The following is a 27707-nucleotide window of genomic DNA, read 5'->3' on the forward strand; positions in this document are numbered from 1 at the left end:
TATATATATATATATATATAAAGATATATATATTATCTTAAAAAATACTTAATAATATTTAAAATGTAATATAAACCATTTGACATACTAAATTGAGTATTCTTCCAGCTATATATAATATTATCTCTTTAATTAAATTGAATTCTTCCGATAATATTTCTCTCTTCACTACTATAACTCTCAAATATAAAATAAATAAAAGGCTGAATCAGGACTAATTTTAAGCAAAAAAAAATAATGGATTAAAAAAGGATAATTTTTTTAAAAAGAATATGAATATTCGTGAAAAATTAATGAAAGATTAAAATTTGTCCAAAAAAAAATTAAGAAACTAAATATTTGAATATGAAAAACTTGAAGCACTAAAAAAATAATTAATCCTATTTTTGTATATTAAAAGGAAGGAGTTAAACTCTTATGTATATGTGAGAGTTTATAACAACTGATGAGCTAAACTTTTTTTATCATTTCTTTTATTAATGGAACAAGTTTAACCAGTTTGATTTAACTTAAAATTTGACAAATAATTACATTTCTTTTTCACATAAAGGTTTTCTCAAAAAGGTTAAAAGATATTATTATTTCTTCAAAATAAAATACAATAAAAATGAATATACTTATTTGAATATGTATACTGTCTTCAAAATTATTTAATAATATTTAAAAATTTATATAAACTATTTGACCTCTTTAATCGACTAAATTTGTTCCATGTGAACTATAATTACAATAGTCAGCCACATCAATCTCTTTAATTTTATTGAATTCTTCCATGCAAGCTATAAATACAACAACATTCCTCTCTTCACCACTATAAGTCCTGAAGTCTTTTCGTCCAGTGCAGGAAACAACTCACACCTTCAAACCATGACCATCTCCAAGGCTCTACTAACTCCATTCCTCATTTTTTCATCCTAAATATCGTGGAATCAGATATAATGATATCACTTTTCGTTAGTTTATTGTTATAGTTTTTTTCCCATTTCAAACAAATCCTGATTATATGTTTAAATTATGTTGGCTTCAATCTTTTATTTTTCTTGACCAACCTTCGAAATAGAGTATTAATGTGCTTTTCTTTAAATATCAGGCACCTGCGACCTTGGCGAACAAACCAAGTTCCAACTTTTCCCTGTCAAATATTGGTACAAATTCCTATAGTAAATACGGTATAGATTGGATATTTCAATAAAATGAAAATTTGAATTTTTTATTAATCTCTCGGATTATAAAACTTTATTCAATTTGGTGTTTTTGAGAAAAATAATTTATATACTTTCATGCGATCACAAATGATATATTTGATGAATTTTTTAATTTTTAAAATAATTATTTTAAAAATAATATTAATTATAATTTATGATTTATTGATAATCTAATATATATATTATGAATAAACAAACATTAAACTCTAATCCCTTTTACTTTATCCTTCATTGCCACATTATCTCGATGTTATTTTATAGATGTTAGAATTTAACAAAATATACTTGAAATCAGAGAAATAAAATATTGGACTCATAATTTGAAGGATTAATTGATGTGAGATTTTTATAATTCCTTTGTCTCAACAATAAACTTTGCTTGAACAATCAACTATGTTTTTGTTTTTCTTTTAAATTATTAATTGAAGTGAGTGTATTATTTTAATGTGCAAATTGTGGTGTTGAATGCAATAGGAGATATCATTGTCAAAGTTAAATCTTAGTAAGAAAACATATGAAACGTGTTGTCGAAGGTGCAATTGTGTACCTTCAGGTACTTCTCATCATTATGAAGAGTGTTCATATTATGTGAATATGATCATCCAAAATGTAAAACACAAATGCCCTTAATAAAATAACATCTATGTGTTGACTGTGGTCCTTTTCAATAAAGTTAATATAATTGTTAATAAAGTGAAATATTTCATCTAGCTTTGTTTCTTAAGAAACATTTTATTTTTTCAAAATAAAATTTCTCTTCTTTTCATTTTATTTATGAGTATATTTAAAAATGTGTTTGGCTATATTTAATATTTTTTATATTTTAATATTCAAACTAATTTAAATAAAACATAAATAAAAGAAGGAAGTTTCTAGTGTTTTATAAAACAACTCCACTTATCCTCAGGTGAATATCACATTCCCATCTCTTTTCATGGGAATAAAAGTGTAAAAAAATATGATAAAAATGAAAGTTAAAGCATTCTTAGAAATCAATAATACTTAAAGCTTGTAACATTCTCATGTTTACGTTCTTAGGAATTAATTTTAATCCGTGAAATAAACATACTGAGGAATTTCACGCATTGTTATCTACATGCGAAAATTATTATTGGGAAATATATAATTGGCTAGGGAAAGGCACAACAGAAGCATGAGAAAGGAAAAAAAATGAAGAATGGTGGTCAACATTGATGTAATTGCATTTAAAAGAAATATGTTAAAAGACAAATGTTCATATAATAAAATCAATTCATAATACCGCCCCTGTAAACAACAAAATGACAAAAAATAATTGTTTTTTACTTTATTCTTCATTGTCACTTTATCCTAATGTTATTTTATAAAGTTGGGATTTAACCATGCATTTTTAAAATATAAAAAACTAAAGTATTTGAGTCATAATCTGAACTTATGTTATTCGTGTCCCAGTTACAATCATTTCTTCAATGATCAAGTGTTTTTTTATTCTTAATTTTAGATTGTTAATTGAAGTGGGTGTGTTATTGTGATGTAAACTAGATTGTGGTGCTTAATGTAATCGAAGATATCAATCATTGTTAATTGAAGCATATATTGCGTGTCTTTAGATATCTTTGATTACTACCAGGAGTGTCTATGTTATGACAAAGAAACTACCTGAGATGAAAGACGTAAATGTCCTTTAACTTCATCCATTTGTTGACTCTAGTCATTTTAATAAACTCAAAGTCGATATGAATTCAAAAGAAGAATATATGCAGTATGGTGTTAATTAATTTTTAATAAAAGTGAAATCCTTCATCAAGCTTGTCAATTTCTTAAGAATTATTTCCTTTTAAAAAAAGATAAAGAAAATTCCCAAGCTTTCATTTCTCTTTAAGTTACAAAATAATGACTGACAAACTCTCTAAAGGTGAAAGTTTACTAGATTGATGTGTAAAAAATATGATAGTTACATATTACCCAAAGTTTAATGATAAATTACTCAAATTTTACAATTTAATGTCCATTTGGTCATAAAAAATAATAATTTAGTGCCAAATTCATTATTAAATATTAAAACAAAATGATAAAAGAGTCTTACAAAACTAACACCAAAATATAATTATTATAAATTTTACATATTTATAGGTTAAATTATAAATTTTATTTTTTCAACGATTAAATTGTCACCAAGTTACACATTCAATGTTAGGGATCAAATTGATCATATATATGCAAAAAAAGAAAGAGAAAATAGTTTTTATTTTTGTTTAAACCAAGGAGCTACGAAGAAAGGCCACAAAGTGAAAAATATATAACGTGTGGCGAGATTAGAGTCGTGCTTATAATTGGACAAATAAAACTCTCTCAAGTGCACCTTCATTTGGCACCAACTACAGGAGAGAGGATTTGTGCACATGTTTAGATCATAAAAAAAAAATCTAAATCTTTGTTTTGTTCTTAGCTTTTAGCCTTTCTACAGTAATTTTTTTGAAATACCAAAAATAGTCATTGTATAAGAAAAAATGTTAGTTTTAGAACCTGAAGCTCGAGTATTATAAAAATCTTTAATAGATATGCACTATTAGTGTAAATATATATTCATTTAAAAGCAATTATACCAAATTAAAATTTTCTATTTTGTCAAAAATATATATTTTTCCTAAACTTTGACCAAAGAAGTACTAAATATAGTTACTGTATAGGATATTAGAATAATTACTCTGAAAAATATTTTTTAGACAGTCTTAAATTGTTTACAAATTAAGAAATAAAAGAAGAGATGTGAATTAGATGATTGATGATATATTATAATAGAAAGAGAGATAAAAGAAAATTAGAGTTGTTGATTGAGTGCTTGAAATTTTGGATTGTCAAAATATAATTACTCAATTACTCTCATTTTAATAAAGATTTTTTTTTCTTTATACAAACCCTCGGTAGGATGTTATTACTTGTACTATATAATTATTATACATAATTAATAAAATTAATATTGAATGCTCTTTGACTTATCAAGTTTGGAAAGTATTGGTTCAAACCCAATTCTCGCACTCAGTAAGACAACTTGGTAATAAAAAATATCAATGAACTCGTTTTCATGCTTAACACTGGCACTTCATTCGTGCCTCTTCCTATTGACAACAATACATAGTACATACCTTGCAATAAAATTTAAATTTATCTTTTTATATATTTTTTATCTTATTGAAAGTTGGTTTTCATATAAGTGCTCTCATGAGATATGAACTAAGAAAAGTTTATCCGCTCATAATTTGGATAAGATTAAATTTGTAAATCTAAATTAGACTAAAAAAGATTAAAAAATTATAAGATAAGACTGAGTCAACATGACTTGTTAATATATTCTATTCATCTTAATAATACATATAATTAAATCACATTATTAATAAACATACAACTATAATTAAGATATGTTTTACAAAATATATTTCAAGATAAACAATATTAACATTAATATAATATCATGTTAGACGCAATATTATTTATTAAGTTAAGAAGTTATATATGTACAGTTACTTAAAATATTATATATATATATATATATATATATATATATATATATATTTAAATATGGCACCAAATCAGATTGAAACTATTTCAAATATAACCAAATTTGTCCTACATTCATTAGGTATAATTTTCTAAACTCAAACATGTCTAAAATACGATCATACATTTAAATTAATTAATATGAAATGGTTTTAGTTTAATCAAAATCTCATATTAAATTTTTTGGATAGGCATATCCTATTTGAACAGATAAAAAATATATTTGAAGTTACTTGACCGGGCCAATTTATACCCTGGACCGGGTTCGAGCCGCATTGCTACTTAAAGGAAAGCGTGTTGTAAAAAGCATCACTAGTTGGCGCCAAATGCTCTCTCACACTCTCAAATATTCTCTCTGAACTCTTAGCCCTAATCAATTAATAGCTCTCGTAATCTGAGGGATTTCGTTTCGGAGACTTTCACTTCGCAAGATCACAACGAATGGCAGAATCGCGCCCCCCTAAGCGCCCCAAAATCTCTAGGTTCGTAAACGTTGTTGCTCATCTTTTTGTTTATTAACTTGATTCCTTGCAATTTCAGCGTTAGGGCTATGCCATTTGTTGGAAGTTTGGTTCTTCACTCGTAATCGAACTCAATTGTTGTTCTGTTTTTTTTGTTTTTTTGTTGGAATTTAAAGATATATAGCTGGAACCGAATCACCACTTCGGATGGGGGTGGAATTTTCATTTTAAATAAATATTCCCCTTATTTGAGAAATGTTTAAAATGAAATTATTGAGTATCATTCAGATCATCCCTTATCCGCGTTTGTCAACCTTGTATATCCAAGGCTCAATGAGCACTTACCAAAGAACTTACATTTATCTCACCTTAGAGGGACGAGTGAGGGTGCAAACTTGTGACTTGTTATATGCGAGATCCAATTTTGTTCGACAAACTCCTTAGGGTTTTTCAATGTTATATATGTTTGTTAGTTTGGAACTGAAAATTTCCACTCTCACGTAAGGGTGTGTTTGACTATTTTAGTTTTTTAGAGAGTAGGAATAGGGGAGGAGATGTAAAAGTATAAAAAAGAACAAGGGCAATAGAAAACTGAATAGAAAACCAAAACAACTTTTAAGTCGTTTTGGTTTTTGGGTTTAAACTCTAAGAAAGAGATTTATTTTTGAAAGCACTTTTTAAAAAATGACTCTTATCAAACAACTTTTTTTTATAAAAAAACTGAAAATGGTTTTCAAAAACAGGAAATGAACTGTTAGGATATAAGGAGAAGGGGGAGTTACTTAAGATAGTTAGAATATTCATGAGTTAGTTAGCCAAAGGGGTTAATTAGATATAAATAGGGAAAGAAGGATAGGAGAGATTCAGATTTGTTTTCATTGTAAATTGAGCATTGACTCTTTGTGAAGGGGAAATCCTTGGAGGAGAGTTTTGTCTCTTATTCATCGTTCTTTTTGTCCTATTCAATAAAATTATTTCTTTTCTTTCTCATTTCAATTGTTGGATCCTAACACGAATAGACCCTACTTTTCGGTACTTCATGATATACTTAATGATATTGAGGAAATTAAAATGATTTTTTTTATTCTCAACATTTGAATTAATGCATATTCCCCCCCTCACCATTTTGAAAATAATGAAAGGGTTGTGATTATGGAGCTGATGGTTCAAACTTTGTTTCAGGGGGGATGATGATTATATGCCGGGAAATATTCTTGAGATTGAGCTTTGTAATTTCATGACATTTGATTACTTAAAATGCAAACCTGGGCCTCGGTTGAATCTTGTAATTGGGCCCAATGGTTCTGGTAAAAGTTCGCTTGTATGTGCTATTGCTCTTGGCCTCTGTGGAGAGCCCCAGGTTGGTTTGAGCTTTTCTGCAATTGAACAAGCTTCTTAAGATTGTTATTTCAACTGCAATATATGACGACTTTGTTTATTGCAGTTGCTTGGGCGTGCTACGAGTATTGGGGCATATGTGAAGCGGGGAGAAGAATCTGGCTACATTAAGATCACCTTGAGAGGGGACCATAAAGTGGAACACATTACCATTATGCGTAAAATTAATACTAATAACAAGTCTGAATGGTTGCTCAATGGTGGGGTTTTAATACTCTAGATGTCTAATTTTATTGAATGCAACTATAATTTTAACTGTAATTGTTAAGTATCTTGGTTGATATTAACTGCAATAGAGGATGGTTATAAGTTAAAATTGGCTGGTTATGGAATCTGAAAACAAAATATGGTTTCTGGTTTTAACATTTAAAGCTCTGCTGGCTGCTTTGTATTTTGTTCATTATTTTTATTCATATTTTTTACCTGAAGTTTCATAGCTGCCTTTTAAAGCCATCTTCTGAATCATTACAACTTGCTTTTCTGTATGAATGGTTACGAAGATAGGATGTCTTGAACTCTCAATTGATTTATATTACAAGATATTGGGTTGGTTTTATTCTTTTTTGGGCAAGTGTAAGTGTATAGTTCTAAAAAAGGATGAAATTTATTTATGCTCTTAAAGGCAGTCACCTTTCTTTGGAACAATATCTTCTGGGTTTTTGATGAGCATAGGGTCTTGGGTGTATCCTACTGTCCAACAGTAGTTTTTGTTCGTTTGTTATGATTTATGAAGGCTTTTGGAATTAACAAGGATTTCAAATCTGGGGCAATGAGCAATTTTTTTCTATTTTTAGTCAATATGGCTTTAGTGTATGAGTGTATTCTCTGTAAGTTAACTCTACTTCTAGTTAGTACAGCTATCAGTTAGTTACATAGTTAGAATCTCTGCTCTATAAATATCTATTAGTGCTAAGAGATTCATTTGAGCCAATTGTATTTTCTCTTAAGTAATCAATATCAGTTTCTCAACATAGTGGAACATCTGCATCTCTTGGGGTGTCTTGTTCTTAAATTTTATATATATTCCTCACAAATCTTTCTTTCTAAGAACTTAAACTTTGAAGGTTTCGCCTATATCTCAATTTTATGTGTTGAGAACTTCTTGCTCTTAAATTTTATATTTATTCCTCACAAATCTGCTTTATACGAAGTTAAACTTTGAAGTTTTCTCCTATATCTCAGTTTTATGTGCTGAGAGTTTCTATGCATCTGTTTGCAGGGGAGAAAAAAATTGCTCATGTAAATGGCAAATAAAATACAGTAATTTTAATTATTCAAGTTAAATTTCAAAATTTTTCATCAAATAATCATGTGATCTGTCACTGTGTTCATTTCAGGAAATGTGGTGCCTAAAAAGGATGTGGCTGAAACCATTCAAAGGTTTAATATACAAGTCAATAATTTGACTCAAGTAAGCATATGACCTGTGTTAACAGCTGTATATGTACTTTTATTTCAACTTTGAATTTCAAATAAGGAGATTTAGGTAGTTAAGATCAAGATTAGATGATTCAAATCTGATTTGATTTTCCTTATTTATTTTGTAATTGGGTGGTTAGGATTTATTCTAGCCATCTTTGCCTATATCTCTGTCTTGTATTTCTGACCCATCAAGAATAATAAATATCACTTTCTTCTCCTAAAATTACATTGTATCAAAGCTTCGGCTTTGATCCTGTATTTATTCACTGTGTCTTCTCCAAGAGCTAGAGGTGTCAAAGCATCACCATCATCCCTCTTATTCTCCTCAATCTTATTAAAGAATCTAGTCCATTCACTTTAATTCATACTGATGTTTGGGGATGTATTCTGGACCCTATGCCAAATGGAAAAAAGATGGTTTGTCACCTTTATAGTTGATCATACAACATTAACATGGGTTTACTTGATGAAAACAAAATTTGATTTTTTTTTCCATGACACTCAATTTCAATAAAAAATTTGAGTATTTTGAACTGGTAAAAGAAGGGAGTATTTTAACATACATTTAAATAATTTTGTCCCTAATACTTTGTTTTTCTTTTTCTCCTAGCTAACTGATTGCTTGGAACCTTTGTCTTTTGTAGTTTTTACCGCAAGACAGGGTCTGTGAGTTTGCAAAGTTAACTCCTGTTCAACTTCTGGAAGAGACCGAAAAGGCTGTTGGTGATCCACAGCTTCCAGAGCAACATCGAGCATTAGTTGATAAAAGTCGTGCATTGAAGCATATTGAGTTGGTAGGTTCACTCTTTCCTAAGAATGGGCTTGATGATCTCCTAAAACTTTATTGCTTGTACATTTGAGGATAACTTCAATAATACTATTTCAGTCTCTGGAGAAAAATGAAGGAACTTTAAAACAGTTGAAGGAACGGAATGCTGAATTAGAGACGGATGTTGAACGTGTTCGTCAAAGAGACGAACTTCTTGCCAAGGTTTCAGAATGTCTTATATGTGCCAAGCATTGAGCCAGTTGTTATGATGTTTTTTTTCTTCCTGATATGCTAAGCTCATCCTTTCTTTTCTCATTTAGGAGGTTTTCTGATACTCACGCCTTTAAACTTTTCTGTCTTGATGATTTTTTAATAAAAATATCACGGCTATATCTTTTTATGTAGGCTGAAGCAATGAAAAAGAAATTGCCATGGCTGAGGTATGATATGAAGCAGGCAGAATACCGGGAAGCTAAGGAGCGTGAGAATGATGCCGCAAAGGCATTGGAGGAAGCTGCAAAGTTATTAAATGATCTTAAAGAACCCATTATGTATGGTGGCCTTTCTTACTTCTATACGTATTCTCAACTGCTTAAATTTCTGATCTTCTTATTCTTAGTATTTTGAATTGCTAGATGAGAAGGTTGAATATATTTCAGCATGGGTGGATATTGGGGCTCTTCACTTTTGATTAAACTTAAAAACTTAGTACTTAGTAGGTTTTTTGATACACAGATGCAGAAGCATTAGCTATTTTAAATTTACAAAAACTCTAGTTAAGATGAATGCGTAGGTAGGCAGACAAGATAAGCTAGGATACTAAAATGATTGTATTAGAGGATGATAGAGTACACAGGCTTAGGGCTTAACTCTGAATATGTTTGTACTGCATTAAAAGGTTTCAAAAATGAAGATACAATCTAAAACTGAAAATAAAGTTTTTGATATTAACAACCCAAGTGTAAAACAGTTACATCTCTAGCATTTATACTAGGGCTTTGACAGCTGTATACAGCTGTCATTACAACTGTCAACTAACCCTATGTTAGTTGAGTTAACTAATGTAACTAACTCTACTTAACAGATTAAAAAGAAAAGGAGTAATTCTACTCTAATACCCCCGGCAAGCTCATGAGGGGTTGACAATATTTTTGTCAACCACTCTGAGCTTGTCCCTAAAAACTGTAAAGTTAGAAGGGGAGAGAGATTTTGTGAGGATATCTGCATATTGATCTATAGCAGGAACATGAACCACAGTCTTTTCTCTAGAACATTTTCTCTGACAAAAACAGGTCCAGCTCCATGCACTTGGTTCTTGAGTGTAGAACTGGGTTGTGAGCTAGAGCAACTGTGCTCATATTATCACAGAAGGCCACTGGTGGGGTTGGTGGCTTCACCAACCACTGTACCATATGTTGTCAAGATCTAATATAACATTGTAATTCTTCATGGCATAGCAGGAAACAAAAAGAAGAGAAGGCTGCATTATATGCAAAATGCAAAAAGGTTAGCAACCATGCAAGTGAGAATGCAAAGAAGCGAACCGAACTTATGGAGGAGGAGAACAAATTGGTAAATTTTCTCTTCCATTTACATGTTGTACCTTTTTTTGTTTTGTTTTGTTTTTTTTTTAAATTCAACAAGATATAATCATCCATGCATTTTCTTGACCTATGGTGTTATAAGGTACTATGACAATGAAAACCTCGATAATTTTTCTGGTATTGTGCTTGTGGATTTATCTTGTACCCTGTTGGATATGTTAGAGTTGTTATCACTTTAATTCATCATTATCACTTTGTAGGATGTAGAATTAAAAGGAAAATACAAAGAAATGGAAGAGTTGAGGAGGCAGGAAGAAACTCGACAACAAAAACTTGTAAAAGCTAGGGAGGAAGTTGCTATTGCTGAACTTGAACTTGAGAATCTACCCCTTTATGTACCTCCTAAGGATGAGCTTGTAAGTATTCTTATGTCCTTAATTATATCATTCACATTCATACATTATCACTACAAATACTATGCTAAAGTTGGTAAAGGCTTTTTGTTGTTGAGAGTTTTTAGACACGAGGGCCATAGCGGCTAAAATTTAATATTTGTTTTTTGAAACCTGAAGAATTTTACCATCCACCTTGGCTCATTGGTGCTGTGACAATGCATTGCTACCTGTCATTGGTGTGGTGTAAAATAACAATGATGATTTATTGTTGTGACGATAGTAGTTCAGCACTAGCATGTGTTGGTGGTGCTATTTGGTAAGATTGATATCATTGAATGGTTACACATGGCAAAACCATGAGACATTTTGTAGAATCAGAGGTTATGATGATGATGGTAATAATGAAGGTGGTGTTGGATGTAAAGTGTAAACACATATAGAAAATATAAGCACAAAAGTTTTCTCTTTTCACAACATAATGTTCACTTCTATCAATAGTTTTATACAAAATTGAATGAAGCCTCTTTCTCAACATAAAAACAACAAAAGCCATTGGACTTGGTTACATGGATCAGACAATGCCATTGGACTTGGTTAAAGACCAAATCCTTATAGATATTATTCACTATGAGATTCCTCTTGACAACTTCCACCAAAGTCCATCTGGGTCTCTTTTTCTTCACAGGACGAGAAACCATGTAATATTCTCTCCCTAGTGATTCTTTTAGTGACCTACTTTGTAGGTGTAAAAATCACCTTAACTAATTTTCTATTTCTTTTCCTCAATCGACACCACACCAATGTTTTCCTACATATAATCATTTTGTATCCCCATTTCTTGTGTGACCACACATTTATCGTACCGTTCATTTCTTTTGTGGCCACACATTTATCTTTTTTTTTTTTTATCAGCAAAAGTATATATATATTATATAGAATATTAAAAATAGTACAAGTAGTACTGTTGTATATACATCCTAGCACTTGCAAGGTGCAGAACTGTGGTGACCTAATACATGCTAACCAACTTGAATTAGGAAACCAAAGATCTAGCTAACCGCTAGGTACCCATCCAGCCTAACTTGTATTATATAAACTATCCCCCCTCAACACAAAAAACTATCCCTAATGTTACTGGACCATAAGTGAAATGGGATATCAAATCCTTTCTCCAGATTTTTAAGCCAGGTCCAGCTATAAAATAGAGCGTCCTCCATCACTTTATGACTGTTGAAACTTTCATTTTGGAAGACCATCCTATTCCTATTCCATCACTTTATCTTAACATCTACCATATTGGGGAATAGGAAGTTTATTAGGGACAATATTCTTATTTAAAGCTCTATAGTCGTGACAAAATCTCCAACTGCTATTCTTTCCTGTACTAAAATAGTGGGACTGAAATTGGAGTTGTTGCTAGGAATTATTATTATTCCACCTTTTAACATGCCTCTAACTTCTCAGTTTTTTATTTTTATTTTTTGAAAATGTGGATACTTGTAGGGTAGTAAGCTAGGTATAATAGCTCCTTCCTTTAACATATTGCATGGTTGTGCCTTCTTTGAGGTTATTAGGGTAGAAGAGTAGAATTACTCCTTTTTCTTTTTACTCTATTAAGCAGAGTTAGGTTTGTTAGTTAACTCAACTAACCTTGACAATTACTCTGTTGGTTATGACAGCTGTACTGGCTCTAGTATATATAATAGAGTTGTAACCTCTTTTCAATTGGGTTAGTTGATAACAGAACTCCAATTCTGAAGTTTAGCTTTTCTCTCTTTTATCAATTCTGAAATCCTTTTATGGTATGCAAAGCTTTGTTCAATCTTAGTGATTAACAATGGTTTCCACATCTTCTAATCCTCCTCCACCCCCTCCATCGTTGTTTTCATTGTTTGCGGTGGCTGACAATTCTATTCCAGTGGATGCAACACTGATCCAAACAGAAAGCCTGACAAGTGTGGCACTGCTTCAGACGGATCAAATACTGATTATCCTCATTAATAGCATCCCCTCCACCTTCATTGTCATCAACAAATGGAGGAACCTACAAATTATCTACAAGTGCAACACCACCTGCAGTAGAATCTTCTCTTGCTTCAATTAAGACGTCTTCATTTGGAGCATCTAAATTTGTGGACATGTTTTGTTGCATTTTACTCTAAACATTTGATACTAACTTTAGCTAATATTGTATTATGCAAAAAAGTCGTGTCTTGTTTTGTACTTGCACTCTTATAGTAAAGTGAACTTTCCTATGTTTTGGGTTTGAGCCTAACCCAACCCTACAAAACATGCTTTTAAGGTGAGGGTTGCCCCCATTTATTTATGTACTCTATCTTGACACTATCTCTAGCCAATGTGAGGCTTTGATTTTTCTCAATACATCCCCTCACTCCCAACACTTTTGGTCTTGGTGCGTGAATAATATGGTAGGTGGTCCGTTAATGGATCTAGGATAGACTCTGATACCATCATACAATTTGGGTTCGACTCCTAAGTTAACCCTACAAAACTAGCTTGTAAGGTGAGGGTTGCTCCTCACCTATATATGTTTTATCATTCCTGTGCAAGACCATATTGCTGACATTATCACCAAGCCTTTCTTCTCAAAGATCTCACTTTGCTAGACAATCTTTGGGTAGTTGAAAAATTTTCCCTCCATCAACCACCCTAAGTTTCAAGGGGGGGGGGGGCAGGGGATATTAGCAATATTAGTTTAGTTTTCAATGTAATTTCACTTACAATAAAAGGCTAAGGTGGGGGACCTTCGCATGTCTACCGTTGTGGGAAAGGATATTATATTTAGATTTTTTAATCATTAAAAAATCAATGCCCATGATTTTTTTTTGCTTTTCTTTTTCTCGATTTTATCCCTATTTCCAAGCAAGTGAACCATCATGAAGGGTTCTCCATCATTGCAAACAAACGTTGTTGCATCCACGGGGCCTCTGAGACTTTGATATCCTCCACTCCTCACCATTCTCCATAGTATGTTTGGGCTTGCTGAGTCTTCACGGTAAACCCTGCATGGGCTTGGTAGAGACGTGGGAGAGGGTTCACGTTTTGGGGGTGATGTTGCTATTCGATTGATAGGGACTCACAAGCTTGGTGAGTTTGCGGGTCTTGCACGAGGTGTGGTTGTTGGTATTGCTGGTAATGGTGATTGGCTTTGCTTGATAGCACCGAACTTTGGCTTCCCCTCTTCATCTTCCTTGCCAATCTTTTCTGGATTTTTTGCGTGTTTTTTGGATTGTTTCTATTTTTTTTGGATTTGTATAAAATGGAACAAAAGAAAAGAGCTATAGCGATTCCATGCCATTCTTGAAGTAGGAAAATCATTGGTAATGGTGACTCAGCTGGTGAAAGAGGGATCGACAGTGGCTATAGATTTTTTATTGGGAATGGTGGAGAGAGAAGGGAGGGAGAAAATCAGGAAAGGTTGAAAAAAATAAGGAAAAGAAAAAAGAATAATTAATTTCAGCTATTGATTTAATATAGAAGAAATCTAACGGTATAATTGAACTTTCCCATGGTGGGGGACATTCTAAGGTCCCCCACCCTAGCCTCTGTCTTCGCTTACATTTACATTTCACTGTAATTTCATTTGGTTATGGTTAGTTACTGATTAGTTAGTTACTAACTCAGCATTGAGTCAGATCACCAGCTACATGCAGCTGAACCTCTATCAGTTCTCTTAATGAAAAGTTTGTTACTTTCTCACTTCTTTCACAATGTCTTCATTTCTAATAAATTTTCCCCACCAGCAAAGACTAACGGCCAAAATTGCGGAATTGGATTATTCTGCTAAGCAAATGAGGCAGAAGAAGTCACAAGCAGAAAATGAAATAAACCATAAGAAGTCATCCATGAATCGGATTAAAGAAAGGTAAAAGTTAGATTAAAGCTGAAGTGTGCTGTTGCATTGGGTACTGATGCAATTTGATATTTGACATATATTTATATTGTTAAATTTGCAGGTTGATTGAAATGAATAATAAAAGTACAAAGTGTTTGCATGCATTGCAAAGATCAGGGGCTGAAAAAATTTTTGAAGCTTATAAATGGGTCCAAGATCATCGGCATGAATTCAATAAGGAGGTTTACGGCCCAGTTTTATTAGAGGTATATGTGTTAAAAATTTCATGCTATTATGGCTTTTTTGGCTGGTTGCTTAGTCTGTTAAATTGTTGAATGAAATATCAGGTGAATGTCTCAAATAAGGATCATGCTGCATATCTAGAGGGTCAAGTGGCTCATTACACTTGGAAGGTAATCTTAGATATCTTATTCTATTTATGGTCTCTAATTTTTTTGCTGCAAAACTCATCTGCTGAATTTTGTTCAACTCAAATGTCCAGAAAATCCTGGCTGTTATATGTAGAATTTTTAAAAATATTTTATGGAATTTTTGTTTTTAGCTCCACTGTCCATTCTTTAACTGACTTTTCTAGTGATGACTGTGCAGACAACATTATGCAATTTTTTCTTTTTTCTTGTGTATCCTTTTTCCAATTTCTGGTTGTTGGTGCTATTTTTTTTATCCTGCTTTCTTTTTGTGGGAGGTTAAATTAGTTCTACAGGTCTTTGTTTTCTGCATTGTTGATCATTTTTTTGGTTCAAATCCAGTCCTTCATAACACAAGATTCTGGTGATCGAGATCTTTTGGCGAAACACCTACGGTTCTTTGATGTAAATGTTCTAAATTATACTGGCGGTGATGGTCCCCAAAGAGAGCCTTTTGAAATTTCTGAAGATGTAAGTTTGGTGTGCAATTTTTTTTTTCAAGTTGCATTTGATCAATCTAAGTATCTCATTATTGTTATTTTATTATTCTAACCAGAAGCGTGCTCTTGGCATCTACTCCCGGCTGGATCAAATTTTTGATGCTCCTATTGCTGTGAAGGAGGTTTTGATTAGCCAGTTTAATCTAGATTATTCAGTATGCCTCTATTGCTTCCTCTGTAAGCTAATTTGTTTGTGGATGTTCGTTTATGAATTTTGGTTGTATTTATACTTTTTTTTTGGCTAATTGCATTTGTTTTAGTATATTGGATCCGAAAAATCTGATCAGAATGCTGGTGAGGTCCGGAAATTGGGAATCCTAGATTTTTGGACACCTGAGAATCACTACCATTGGTCCAAGTCTAGATATGCAAATTATGAATCTGCAGTCGTTAATCAAGTGCAACGCCCACAACTTTTATTGAATAGTATGCTTCTATGAAACCACATTGAATCAACATACGGATGATGAAATCTATTTTTAACTGCTGGTTCTTGATTACCACTCCTTTTCCCTTTTGTTGTACTTTTTAGATTTGAATGTTGGTGAAATTGAGAAGCTGAGTTCCGAGCAAAGGGAGCTTGAAGAAATTGTTGCTAATTTGGAGGAAAGTGTTAAAAGGTTTCACGACGAAGAAAGAAGCTTACTGAATCAATCTGCTAATCTTCGTAAACAGTGGGTATGATGCTGAAAATTTATATTTTGACTTCAATGTACTGATTTCTCAGCTCTAGAGCTTTTGTTCTAGGGACATGTGTGTATTGATTTAAAGCTTAGAATTTAACCTAATCCGGGTTAAATTTGTTTCTAACTTAAGTTTGAAATATTATTGATTCTTGATTTTTAGGAGGACATTAGTATTACAGTACAGAATGAGCAAAAGAAACGTCAAGCAATCATTAGCCGTATTGGTGAGTAGAATTCACTATGTTGAAGGATTTGAAAGTGTTGGATTCTGGTTAACGTTTTACTTTGATATTCTAAAATGAATATCTTGTTTTGACCTTTAGATCAAAAGAAAAAGTTCTTGAAACTGATGGAGGAACGGGATGATCTAGATACTGAGATAGCAAAGCTTGTTGATCAGGCTACAAAATATAACATTCGGCGTTTCCATAATGCAATGGAAATTAAGGTAATTTGTCTCTGTTCTTCCTCTGCTTCTTAAAGTCTTGTTATTTGCAGGCTTAGGGCATGTTTACTTTGAAAATGTTTTCTATTTTTATTTCTTGTTTGCAATTTGTTTTTTTATCTCCCCATCCCCGAAGAATATGTTTCATGCTGTTGATCTCCATCCTGTTTTTGACAGGATCTTCTTGTTGAAGCTGTGAGTTACAGACGGATTTTTATTGAACAACGTATGGCTTTCATTGAATTTGATGCAAAGGTAATCCAAGAACAGTTATCCTGCTACTAGTGGCACAGAATACATGTAACTGACTTTATTACTAAGGAAACAGTCATTGCTAGGAGATGATGAAGTCAGGAACTGCAAGTAAATTTACAAAAAAATGAATCTGAAGTGTCAACTAACCAAATCATCTGGTCTAAATATGATGGGATATGGGCTGAATTCGGAAACACAGAAAGAGACTGTAATCTAAAGAGTTCCCTATCATGCTATTGTCTAAAAAGGTCAAAATTATATGAAATATAGAATCAGATGAATAAAACAGAATTATAGAATTGTGCAAACTAGATAGATTCTAGAATAAATATCAGAAAGAAGAATATCTTCCACTCGTGTATCCTCCCAGAATTTAATTTGAGAACAATTATTCAAACTAAAGTAATAAGAGACCTAAAAGAAGCATAATAATGAGATAAGAATTTCCGAGGGTCAACATGTGCATTCCAACTTTGTCTGCCATTTTTTCCAACTTTGTCTGCCATTTTTTGTAGAATCTTGTGTCAATTCTTATGTTTTTTACATTAACTATTTGTGTCTATGCATCTCTCTTTCTCCTTGTTTACATTTTTTTTAATTTTCTTAGATTGTAGAAATGGAGGCCAATCTGAAGCAGCATGAGAAATTTGCCCTGCAAGCATCATTGCACTTTGATAACTGTGAGTCTGCGAAAAACCATTTGGTTTATAATTTCTATTCTGCAAGCTGCAAATGTGTGGCTGATTTGTAGATTTTATTTTTTCAGGTAAGAAAGAATCTGAGAATTGTAGACAGGATCTTACAGATTCCTTGAAGTATGCTAAATCAATTGCTCGGCTTACACCTGAGCTAAAGAAGGAATTTCTTGAGGTTTGTGCTAGGGAGAATTTCTGTATGCATTTCATTTCTTGTTTTGATTATTTATGTTGCAATCACCAACCTCATCCTGAAGGTGATGCTTCCTGCACATGATAACATATTTGGTTCATTGCATGTTTGAAGAACTAGATGTTGAAAGTTTATATGAATGCAAAAGCATCACTTTTCCATTTAATATTCTATTATTGAAAATGATAATAGGTCTCCTCCAAAAATTTATCAATCATCTAGAATTGTCTCTTATGAGATAGGTTATAGAGTGGACTTCACAACTGGTGGTTCAATTGTGCTCTACAAAATTAGACCCACTGGCCAGTATAGGAGCTCGGCCCTTGGTTTTATGAATAATGTCAGGTTGTGATATGCATTGGCCAAGTTGCAAATGGTAGACAACCCATTGGCTGCAAATGGGTATTTTGTGAAATGGCCCGCCTCTTGGCCTAAGGGTTTCACCAGTAGTTTAGTCATGACTATTCTAAAACGTTCTACCTAGTTATTAAACATCTGTTATATTTCATGTTACTCTGACTTAGGCACTCAAATATTGCTTGCCTCAAGCAACTTGAAATTAACTATCCCTTCCTCAATGTGCTTCTTAAGGAGGAGGTTTATATGACTCAACCTCTGGATTGAGTCTCTAGACAAGTGTTTGGTTTGCAGACTTCACAACACCATTTATGGTAGAGTCCACTTTACTGCAGTTCCGTTTCAAGGCTAGCAAATGTGACCCGTCTTTGTGTATCTACTCTAAGGACTCTAATCTTCTCTCTGTGTTAGTGTATGCTTTATCAAGTGGGTCACATTTATTGTAAAAGTTTGAGTTCATCTCCTACCCGAGTTTCCGAGGGGGGTAATTAGAGATAAATGTATTAGTGTATCATTTTCTTTTCTGTTGTAGGGGCTGCTTCTTACAGGCTCACTATTACTAGTGCCATTTATATAGATGAATCTCTTTTTTGTTGTATGGGCCCTGCTTCTTGCTGGCCCACTATTATTAGAGACATCTATCTATATATATGGATGAATCTCTACACTTGTAATCACTTTTAGCATTTTCAATAACACAATTACATTTCAGGAATTTCTTCTATCTCTATCAAAAATTCAACAATACTAGTAATTCAAAGAACATTTTCTCCACCAATGAATATGGTATGTTTTGAAATGCCAAAATTAACACGGTCAAAATTTGCCTCCAAAATTTAATTTAAAATAAATGGCATCCTTTATGGGAAATGAGTTAGTGTCTCGTAAATATACTTTACAATAAATTAAGTGTATAAAAGGAATTTTTTCCCAATTTTCAGCCTTTTCCTTTTTTTAGGATACGTGTGATATATCTTTAGGATATCATGAGATTTTTGTTTCCCAATTTTCTGTCATTTCTTTTTTTTTTTTTTTAAAAAAAATCTTAATCCTTTTAAAGGGAGATTAGTGATTGTAGAGAATTGACAATTTTAATAAACAGTCCTTTATTTTTAAACTATAATTAGGACCAAAAAAAATACACTTATCTATTTCTTATATAAAGGTGTAGAGGTAGTATATCGTTAGAATGAAAGAAGGAATACATTGGAGACTTGGGATATCCTCCTTAGACTGAACAACCACTGGCAAAGTCTCGGAGGTTGAACACTAATACATTAGAACTCTACATTTTCTCCACATATCTCAACTAGAAATTACAGACTAGTACTAGTAGCACTTGACCTAGAGATTATTATTATAAATATGGGCAATTGGTTCATGTTTTGTCTTCTCATTATCACTGAATTAGATCCAGTGAAATACTGTGGTTAGACAGTTTATGTATATAGGTGAATCAACACTCTGACAAGATTTGGGTTTTTTTAATGTAGATGCCTACTACAATTGAGGACCTGGAAGCAGCTATCCAAGATACCACTTCTGAAGCCAATTCAATCCTTTTTGTCAATCATAACATATTGGAACAATATGAAGATCGCCAACAACAGGTACTCTTTCTATTATTGCATTTTGTTTGGGTTATTTCAATGTGCCATCTATATTTACAATTACTTTACAGATAGAAGATCTTGCAGCGAAACTGGAAGCAGACAAAAAGGAATCTACACGGTGTTTGGCTGAATTAAATAACATTAAGGTTAGTTAAGTGTCAACTTTCTTTACATGACTAGAATATTATGATGTAGAGTTTCATTAACCTACTATCCCGAAATATTAAGTTAAATGAAATATATATTACATCTCGATCATGCTCCTTCACACAATAGCCTTTGGGGCTTGAAGTGTGGATAGTGTAAGGCCAACCTACCCACCTACTTTGTGCTATCATTTGACTTTTCGTTTGACAGATTAGGGGAGTAAGGATTCAACTCTAGATGTGAGAGTATTGTAAAAAGAAACAGTTACTCAACTGTGTCCTTGGGTAATTAGTAGTGAATCAGGTTAGTTATGCCAGCTGTCAATATGACAGCTAGGCCTATAAATATACGGATGTAAGCTTCTTCTACATTTGGTGAATGAAATCAAAAACCATTTTCTCTCTTTTCTGAGTTTCTCTCAACTTCAACTCTGGACCACTTATTATATGGCTGCTCTAATACCAAGTCATAAACCAATAAACCAATTATCACTAAACCTGAAGCCGTTAGGTGAAGACAAATGAATGGTTTTACATTACATCCTGTAAATTTGGGAGAAGAGATAAAAAAAATTCTCATTCATATTAAGTCATAAGGGTGGAATATAAACAAAGAGTTGGTTAGAAGATACTAACCAATCTGCTATAAAGGAAAGTAAAATCAAGCAACATACATGAGAAAACACTGAAATATGAATTGGATTTTAATCAAATCTAAATCTATAATGTAATCCAAACTATTTCAAAATATTCTTAATAAATTTTTACACTTCTTTGGCATAGAGAATTCATATGTATAGGGCAATTATGGAGGCTAGTCGCTGAAGTTGTAAATGTGTCACCTGAAAAATAGAATGCATACGTAAATTCCACACATATTCAAGTTGAGGAGTGACAATGCACCTTATTAATTTTCCATGTCTTCTCATTCAATTATACATCAGTCTTCATGTGCTTACACACCTCAACAAAATAGAGTTGCTAAATGCAAAAACAGACATTTGATTGAGACAGCTCACACCCTGTTGCTTCGTCATAATGTTCCCACTCATTTTTGGAGATATGCTATTATTTGTGCTTGTTATCTTGTTAGTCGAATGTCATCTTCTGTTTGGTAACATAAAAATCTTCATTCCATCCTTTTTCTTGTCCAACCTTTATTTCATCTTCCTCTACTCTGTCTCCATCCTTATCTGAATTTATGTACAATCACTAATCTCCCTTTTAAAGGGTAAAGATTAAAAAAGGACATAACTGAAAATAGTGAAACAAAAATCTCATAATATCCTAAAGATATATCACACATATCACATTATCTTTGTATCAAATAAGATCACTTGTATGTTATGATAAAATCTTAGAACTCTTGTGGAGGGGAAAGCCAATATTGAAGTTTGGAGTTGTTTTTCATGTAGTTAAAATGTATTTATACTATTTTCAAAGAATTATTTGACTTGAGGCTTACTGAATGTGATTTAATAGATAATGTGATTGTGAACTATAGAAAGTTGACTAGTGTTGCTTATTGTATTAACATATATATCCCTTTTCTTGTGAGAAAGTGTATGAACATCACATGTTTCTGGTTGTCTTGAAAATATTATCAAAAGTTCAAATTTATGTTTTTTTCTGCAGGGAAAATGGCTTCCAACATTGAGAAACCTTGTGGCAAAGATAAATGAAACTTTCAGTTTTAATTTCCAAGAGATGGCTGTTGCTGGAGAAGTTTCACTAGGTCTGTCAGATGGCAATTAACATGAACATGTTGGGTTTTTCTTACTCTTTTATCCTCACCTATGTTTCATGTCTTCTCAGATGAACGTGATATGGACTTTGATCAATTTGGAATACTTATAAAAGTTAAATTCAGGTGACTTCTGTTCTGAACCAGTTCTTTTGTTTAGTACATATGCTTTCATGTGGTCACTGTTCAATGTTATGGTTATTTGATGCGACTCCTGGTTACCAGTTCTTAGAATTTGGATTTGGACCTAACTTAATCCCAAAAGCTAGCTCATAGGGTGAGGGTTGCTCCTCACTAATATACTCTATCTTGGCCTTATCTTTAGCCAATGTGGAACTTGGGTTTTTTCCAATACTAGTCATCTTCAATGTTAAGAAGGAAACCTGACTTTATGACTTACAACTATTTTTCAGTTATTGATGATAGCAGTAATCTCTTGATAATTTTATTTTAAAAAAATGGTAAAAATTCATTCTTTTCTTATTGTTCAGTTTAAATGGCCATGTTACTTCCTACATACTGGCTAAATAACTTCTAAGGATACCAATATCTTACTTTTTAGCCTCTGTTTTTTATTTTTATTCCTGCTCACAGTATATCTTCTATATATCATTCACAGAGAAAACGGACAGCTTCAAAATCTCAGTGCTCACCATCAATCTGGCGGGGTATTACAAAGAATTTGTTTCTTATTACATTTGTTCTATGTTTTCCTCCCTTAATGAACCTTGGGGTTTGATTTTCTAGGAACGCTCAGTTTCAACTATTGTTTATCTTGTTTCCCTTCAAGATCTTACAAACTGCCCATTTAGAGTCGTTGATGAGATCAACCAAGGTGTGTTACTGTTTGAAGAAAATTCTTTCCATTGACACCAGCTCTCTAAAGACTGTCTTTGACTGTGTTTTTATCAGGGATGGACCCAATAAATGAAAGGAAGATGTTCCAGCAATTAGTGAGAGCAGCAAGCAAGCCAAATACGCCCCAGTGAGTACTAATTATTATCACTTGATCTTTTTGGTTCCTTTGGTCAGTTTGAACCTAATTCAGCAAGTCAGATTGTTTTTCTGTTCTTAAAATACTCTTGGATAAAAGAGGAAAGGCAAGGGATATTAATAATGTGTGGCTGTGTGGATGATCAGTCTACTTTGTGCATTGATAGGCAAACTTGAGGATCATCTTGAATCAGGTAGAAAATAAGATGATTTGAACCTAAATGCAACTTGACAGTAGAACGGGAGTTATCAAGTGAAGTGTAACTCAAGCTAAAGGGAAGCACTAACAATGGGGAAACCATCAAATTCCATTAATATTCAAATCTCCTTAGTTTGGTCATGAGTTTCCTATATACGCTTAAGCTTGCTAGACACTAAATTTCCACTATCTTGCAATTTCCAAGGTGAATTGATAATAGCATGTACACTATTACCAAGAAAATAAGCATAAAGATGGTAGTAAATTCCCACTAGCCAAACTTATAAAAAAGTGAGTCTCGTGAACTTTCTCTGACCTCCAATCCATAATTTAGACCTTCAAAAGCTTGCTTCTTCCTTAGTCTTGGCCCTAGTCATAAGACCTCCATTTCCATGCAAAGATCCTTAGGTTGGCTTATTGCATCTCTATCGTGCATAATATCTAATGACATAATGAGTCAAGCTCATAGGTTATGATTCTGATGCTGGACATTATGATATATGTTACCACAAACAATTAGGGTTGACCTTTGCAGGTGTCAGTCACTAATGTGTTTTGTTCCCCAGTCTTGCGGGTGGTTAATGATTAAGCTACCATTAATCTAATGCAGGTGTTTCCTTCTTACCCCGAAATTGTTACCAGATCTGCAATATAGTGAGGCATGCAGTATATTGAATGTGATGAATGGCCCTTGGATTGAGCAACCCTCAAAGGGTAATTTCTCATACCAAAAGCTATGCTAATCCTCTTTTTAACTACTGATATTACTCACAGGATATTCTCTTTGTGAATCAGTCTGGACTGCTGGTGATCGATGGAGTATCATCACGGGACTTGTTGGAGACACCCATTGTTAAACACCTGAGTTTTGCCAACCAACATTGTTTGTTTTGGTGGGTTCTACCAAGACTTTTCCTTTATGTATATTTTTGTAGTGAAGGGAGAAAAAAAACCGTTTACATTTGAAGTAACTTACTACCTTCTCATTGGTTATATATTTATAGTATTGTAAATGTCTTTCCTTTTTTATTTATGATGTTATGATAATTAACACCTTTGTTCCCCCCAAGTCGCTGGCAGAATCATTAGGGGTATAAGCAAACATGGATTATTTTGGCCAGTTGACTATAGTTTGTTCATTTGTAGGGGTGCACGCAATGGTATATATTCTTTATAGCAGATGTACAGTTATGTTCACATTAGGCGTTTATTTGCCATTTCGTCAAGCCTAGGTTGGTACAACAGATTATGAGTCTGTTTGGATAAGCTTCTTTAGAAGCACTTCTAAAAGAAGAAAATAAGAAGAAAAAAAACGAGATGAGCTTTTTCATAAGCAAAAGTAAGTTCTTCATTAACTAATTTTTAGAAGCTCACCAATATAGTTTTTCTAAAAGATAAGATGATATCTATTTAATGGAAAACTCATTTTAGCTAATGGAGAAGTTTATTTCATTTTTTTTCTTCTTATTTTCTTCTTCTAGAAGTGCTTCTAGAGAAGCTTACATCCAAACAGGTACTGATCTTTTAATGTATGTTTCGTAATTCTTAACCATTAAAGAGTATAAATGAAATGTAAGCACGTTACTTGTGTTAATAAAGCATTTTTGGGCATGTTTTGCCATTATTGATTTTAATGTGACTTAGTTGTGGAACTTCAGGTCAAACATGGCGTGGAAGAATCTTGCCTTAATCAATTGGAAATCGCATAGGGTTGTTAGTCTAGAACTTAGACACTTCTAAGGATTTTTACTCAATACATAATGAAGTAAACACATCCTAATTTTTTTGTTAAAATATATATTTTATTAATTAAAATATTATTTTGCATTATAGAAATTATCAATTTAGTTAATGAATTATAATTGTATATTGATTTGATTGTATTAATTTTTATCTTAATAAAACAATTATCTGATAAAAATTTCTTTTATATATATCTAAATATGAGAAAAATAAGGTTATGCATTAATTTTACATTATCATTTTATTAAAAATTATAATATATAATAAGTTTATTGACATTTAAGATGAATATCTTAAAGGTATAATATAAAATTGTTTTATATTATTAATATGTGATCATTAAACTCTTTAAATATAAAGTTTATATGATGAGAATATTCAAATCAATAGTAAGTTTTGAAATAAAATTATTAAAAATAAATTATTAAATGATCAAATTAGTATAATAATGGTATAATTTGATTATTGTTAAACCATATATATATATGAGTTGTTGTTCTCTATATTTCTATCCTATTTACATCAAGTGTAAAATTAATATTATACATCAAATCTCATTTACTCAATTTAAATAATCTAAAAATTGAAATTGATTCACCTAAAAAATTTAAAAGTTCTAATTTATAAGTTATCATATATGATTTTGTTATTTCTAATTAAACTGATTGATCAAAATCATTAAGATAGTACCAAATTGATTTATCATAAAAAATGTTATTTGGTACAATCATTAATGATTTTGATCAATTAGTTTAATTAAAAATAATAAAATCATAATTCTGTTAACTAAATTTTTTAAGTGAATTGATTTTAGTTTTTAGATTATTTAAATTGAGTTTTGGTATAAAATATTAATTTTACACTTTTTATAAACGGATCTTTTCCTTAAAGTCTAATATATATAAAACGGTAGTTTGCAGTATATGTGTGCCAAGCTACCAAAATATAGTAGTGTCAACTACAAGATTATCCCCCCATGTATAACAAGCAAGAAGATCCCAACAGGTCTGTACCAAAAAACCGAGTCCCTACCACCATCAAACTGTACATAACCCAATAATTATAAAGGTCGCCAGAAAAGCTCTTTACAGTATATAACCTCCACTAAATCTGCCCTCCTACACAACCAGATTATGTCACCAGTAACATTCCCAGTCTATATCAGCATGCATCATAATTTCCTGTATCTACAGAAATCCATCCATAGCCCAGCAGAAGATGCTTTCAGCACATAGCAGAAACTGATATCCACCTTCCAGCATCATTAATTGTATATTTTTCTGATTATGCAGTTTGTTTAATTGAGCCTAAAGGGTCCACCATCCAATCATAAAACGGTGCAGAAAATCTTTGCTTTCAACCAGGACAAAGCTTTAAATTTTGAGAGCTGCTATTTGGTACGAATACAGGTAGCACGAACTATGCACGAAAGTATTTGTTAGCTTTTGATTGGATAAAAATTTAATAATTTGTTAAATATAAAACTGAATTTGGCGGAAATCAGGTGATGTGGTTATCTTATTGTAGTTTCGTGATATTCGTGCACAATCTTTTTCGTACATTCTAGCATTTTCCTTAAATTTTACATAATCAAGAATATTTTGACTGTTACCTCTGTTGTCATTTCATTGAATATAATTTGGTTTCTCTGTAACCAATTTGACCACAATGTTGCTGCCCGAACGACCCACCAGACCAGCCTTTCCTTGTTTCCTTTGATGATACCCAAATGTTGCCAAAAGTGCTCAACAGTATTATATTAAGTGACATCCTAAATGACATTGCAATCATAAAGACACGAAATATCAGCTTTTGGGGATTCAAACATAGCATATTAAATAAAGAAAATTACCAATCCAATATTTGTGATTTTCAAGAGTCTTTATTAGAAGTAGGAACATGCAACTCTTGATGTATTGATAACCAATAGACAGACAACATCCATGTATAATGCTTCCCTTTTCATAAGTACTATCTGCAAATTTCAAAGTACAGTTCCTTACTCCATCCTTAGCAAAAGATAGCAATTTATAAAAGCCACTACTGCCTTCACTTTTTTGTTGACCTTTCAAAGTTGACTTTAGTTCCTGAATTAGATCTTGCAAGTTGCTAGTTATTTTGATTAATATTCTTTATTTTGTTAGTCATAGTAGTACTAAATTAATTAGAGTTAATGAGAAAGACTAAAAAAGAATACAGGAAAAAAATGTGAGGATCTAAAAGTAGCAATAAAAATATTCTATATTATTATACTTTTTAATAAAAATATTTTGCTTTTATTCTTTAATCCGTAAGACATGATTAACATTTTTCATAAAGGAACGAGAAAAAAACACATTTAATACAATCTTGTAAGGAGGTAATTTTAATGGGATAAGTCTACATGTGTGTTTGTATGCTTTTAAAAGTAAGTTTAAGAATAAAATTAGTTTGAAACTACGATTAGTTATTTTTCAAAACTACGTTTCAGAGTAAATATTTATCTGAATACTCAATTTAAAAAAATAAGATTTGTGCACAAACGTAGTAAATTTAGAGTAATTATAAACCAAATAATTTTTAAGATTATATAGACATTAAAAATTGCAAAATTATTATGTGAAATTTTAAGAAATAGAGGTGTCAATATATTTTGTTCCTATAATTTTTATCTTTTCAGGTTAAATTCTATATAATTTTAGTTTCTATTTTTTGCTTAAATATATTCCAAGTTCTTGTAAAAATGATTTTTTCTTATTTTAATCTTTGTAAAATAATAATATATTATTTCATAATTTAAGTTTCTAATTTTTGCTTAAATATATTCCAAGTTCTTGAAAAAAATGATTTTTTCTTATTTTAATCTTTGTAAAATAATAATATATTATTTCATAATTTTTAATATAACTCCAGCAATAATTATTTATTTATTTATTTTAATCAGTGTATTAAAAGACACTTGTTATTAGGACTCTTCCTTTATTTACCTTCTAATTCTAATTTATTATTAGGCTGGAAAAAGATAAAAAATCTCCTTTTGGCTTCAGTCATATTTCGAACAGAGTTAGTCTATCACCTATTGGATATGAGACACATACGTGATTTCTAATAATAATAATAAAAAAAAAGACATGCTTATGTCAA

At 31.8% G+C, this 27707-nt stretch overlaps 1 protein-coding gene across 1 annotated transcript; it reads left to right on the forward strand.

Annotated features, from left to right (window-relative positions):
• The first annotated feature begins 5058 nt into the window (after window positions 1-5058).
• LOC114403764 (structural maintenance of chromosomes protein 5) lies at window positions 5059-24038 on the forward strand. Its single transcript, XM_028366916.1, has 30 exons — window positions 5059-5224; window positions 6386-6563; window positions 6648-6801; window positions 7939-8012; window positions 8668-8817; window positions 8910-9014; window positions 9198-9343; window positions 10253-10364; window positions 10597-10752; window positions 14496-14617; window positions 14709-14853; window positions 14935-15000; window positions 15358-15486; window positions 15572-15670; window positions 15776-15941; window positions 16048-16193; window positions 16362-16425; window positions 16525-16649; window positions 16824-16901; window positions 17509-17581; window positions 17668-17771; window positions 19640-19756; window positions 19828-19905; window positions 21541-21640; window positions 21721-21775; window positions 22269-22317; window positions 22397-22484; window positions 22562-22634; window positions 23452-23555; window positions 23637-24038. The coding sequence occupies exons 1-30, from the start codon at window positions 5184-5186 to the stop codon at window positions 23696-23698; spliced, it is 3159 nt and encodes a 1052-aa protein (XP_028222717.1). The 5' UTR covers window positions 5059-5183; the 3' UTR covers window positions 23699-24038.
• The last annotated feature ends 3669 nt before the right edge of the window (window positions 24039-27707 follow it).

Source organism: Glycine soja, chromosome 20, assembly GCF_004193775.1.
Source record: "Glycine soja cultivar W05 chromosome 20, ASM419377v2, whole genome shotgun sequence".
Taxonomy (NCBI): domain Eukaryota; kingdom Viridiplantae; phylum Streptophyta; class Magnoliopsida; order Fabales; family Fabaceae; genus Glycine; species Glycine soja.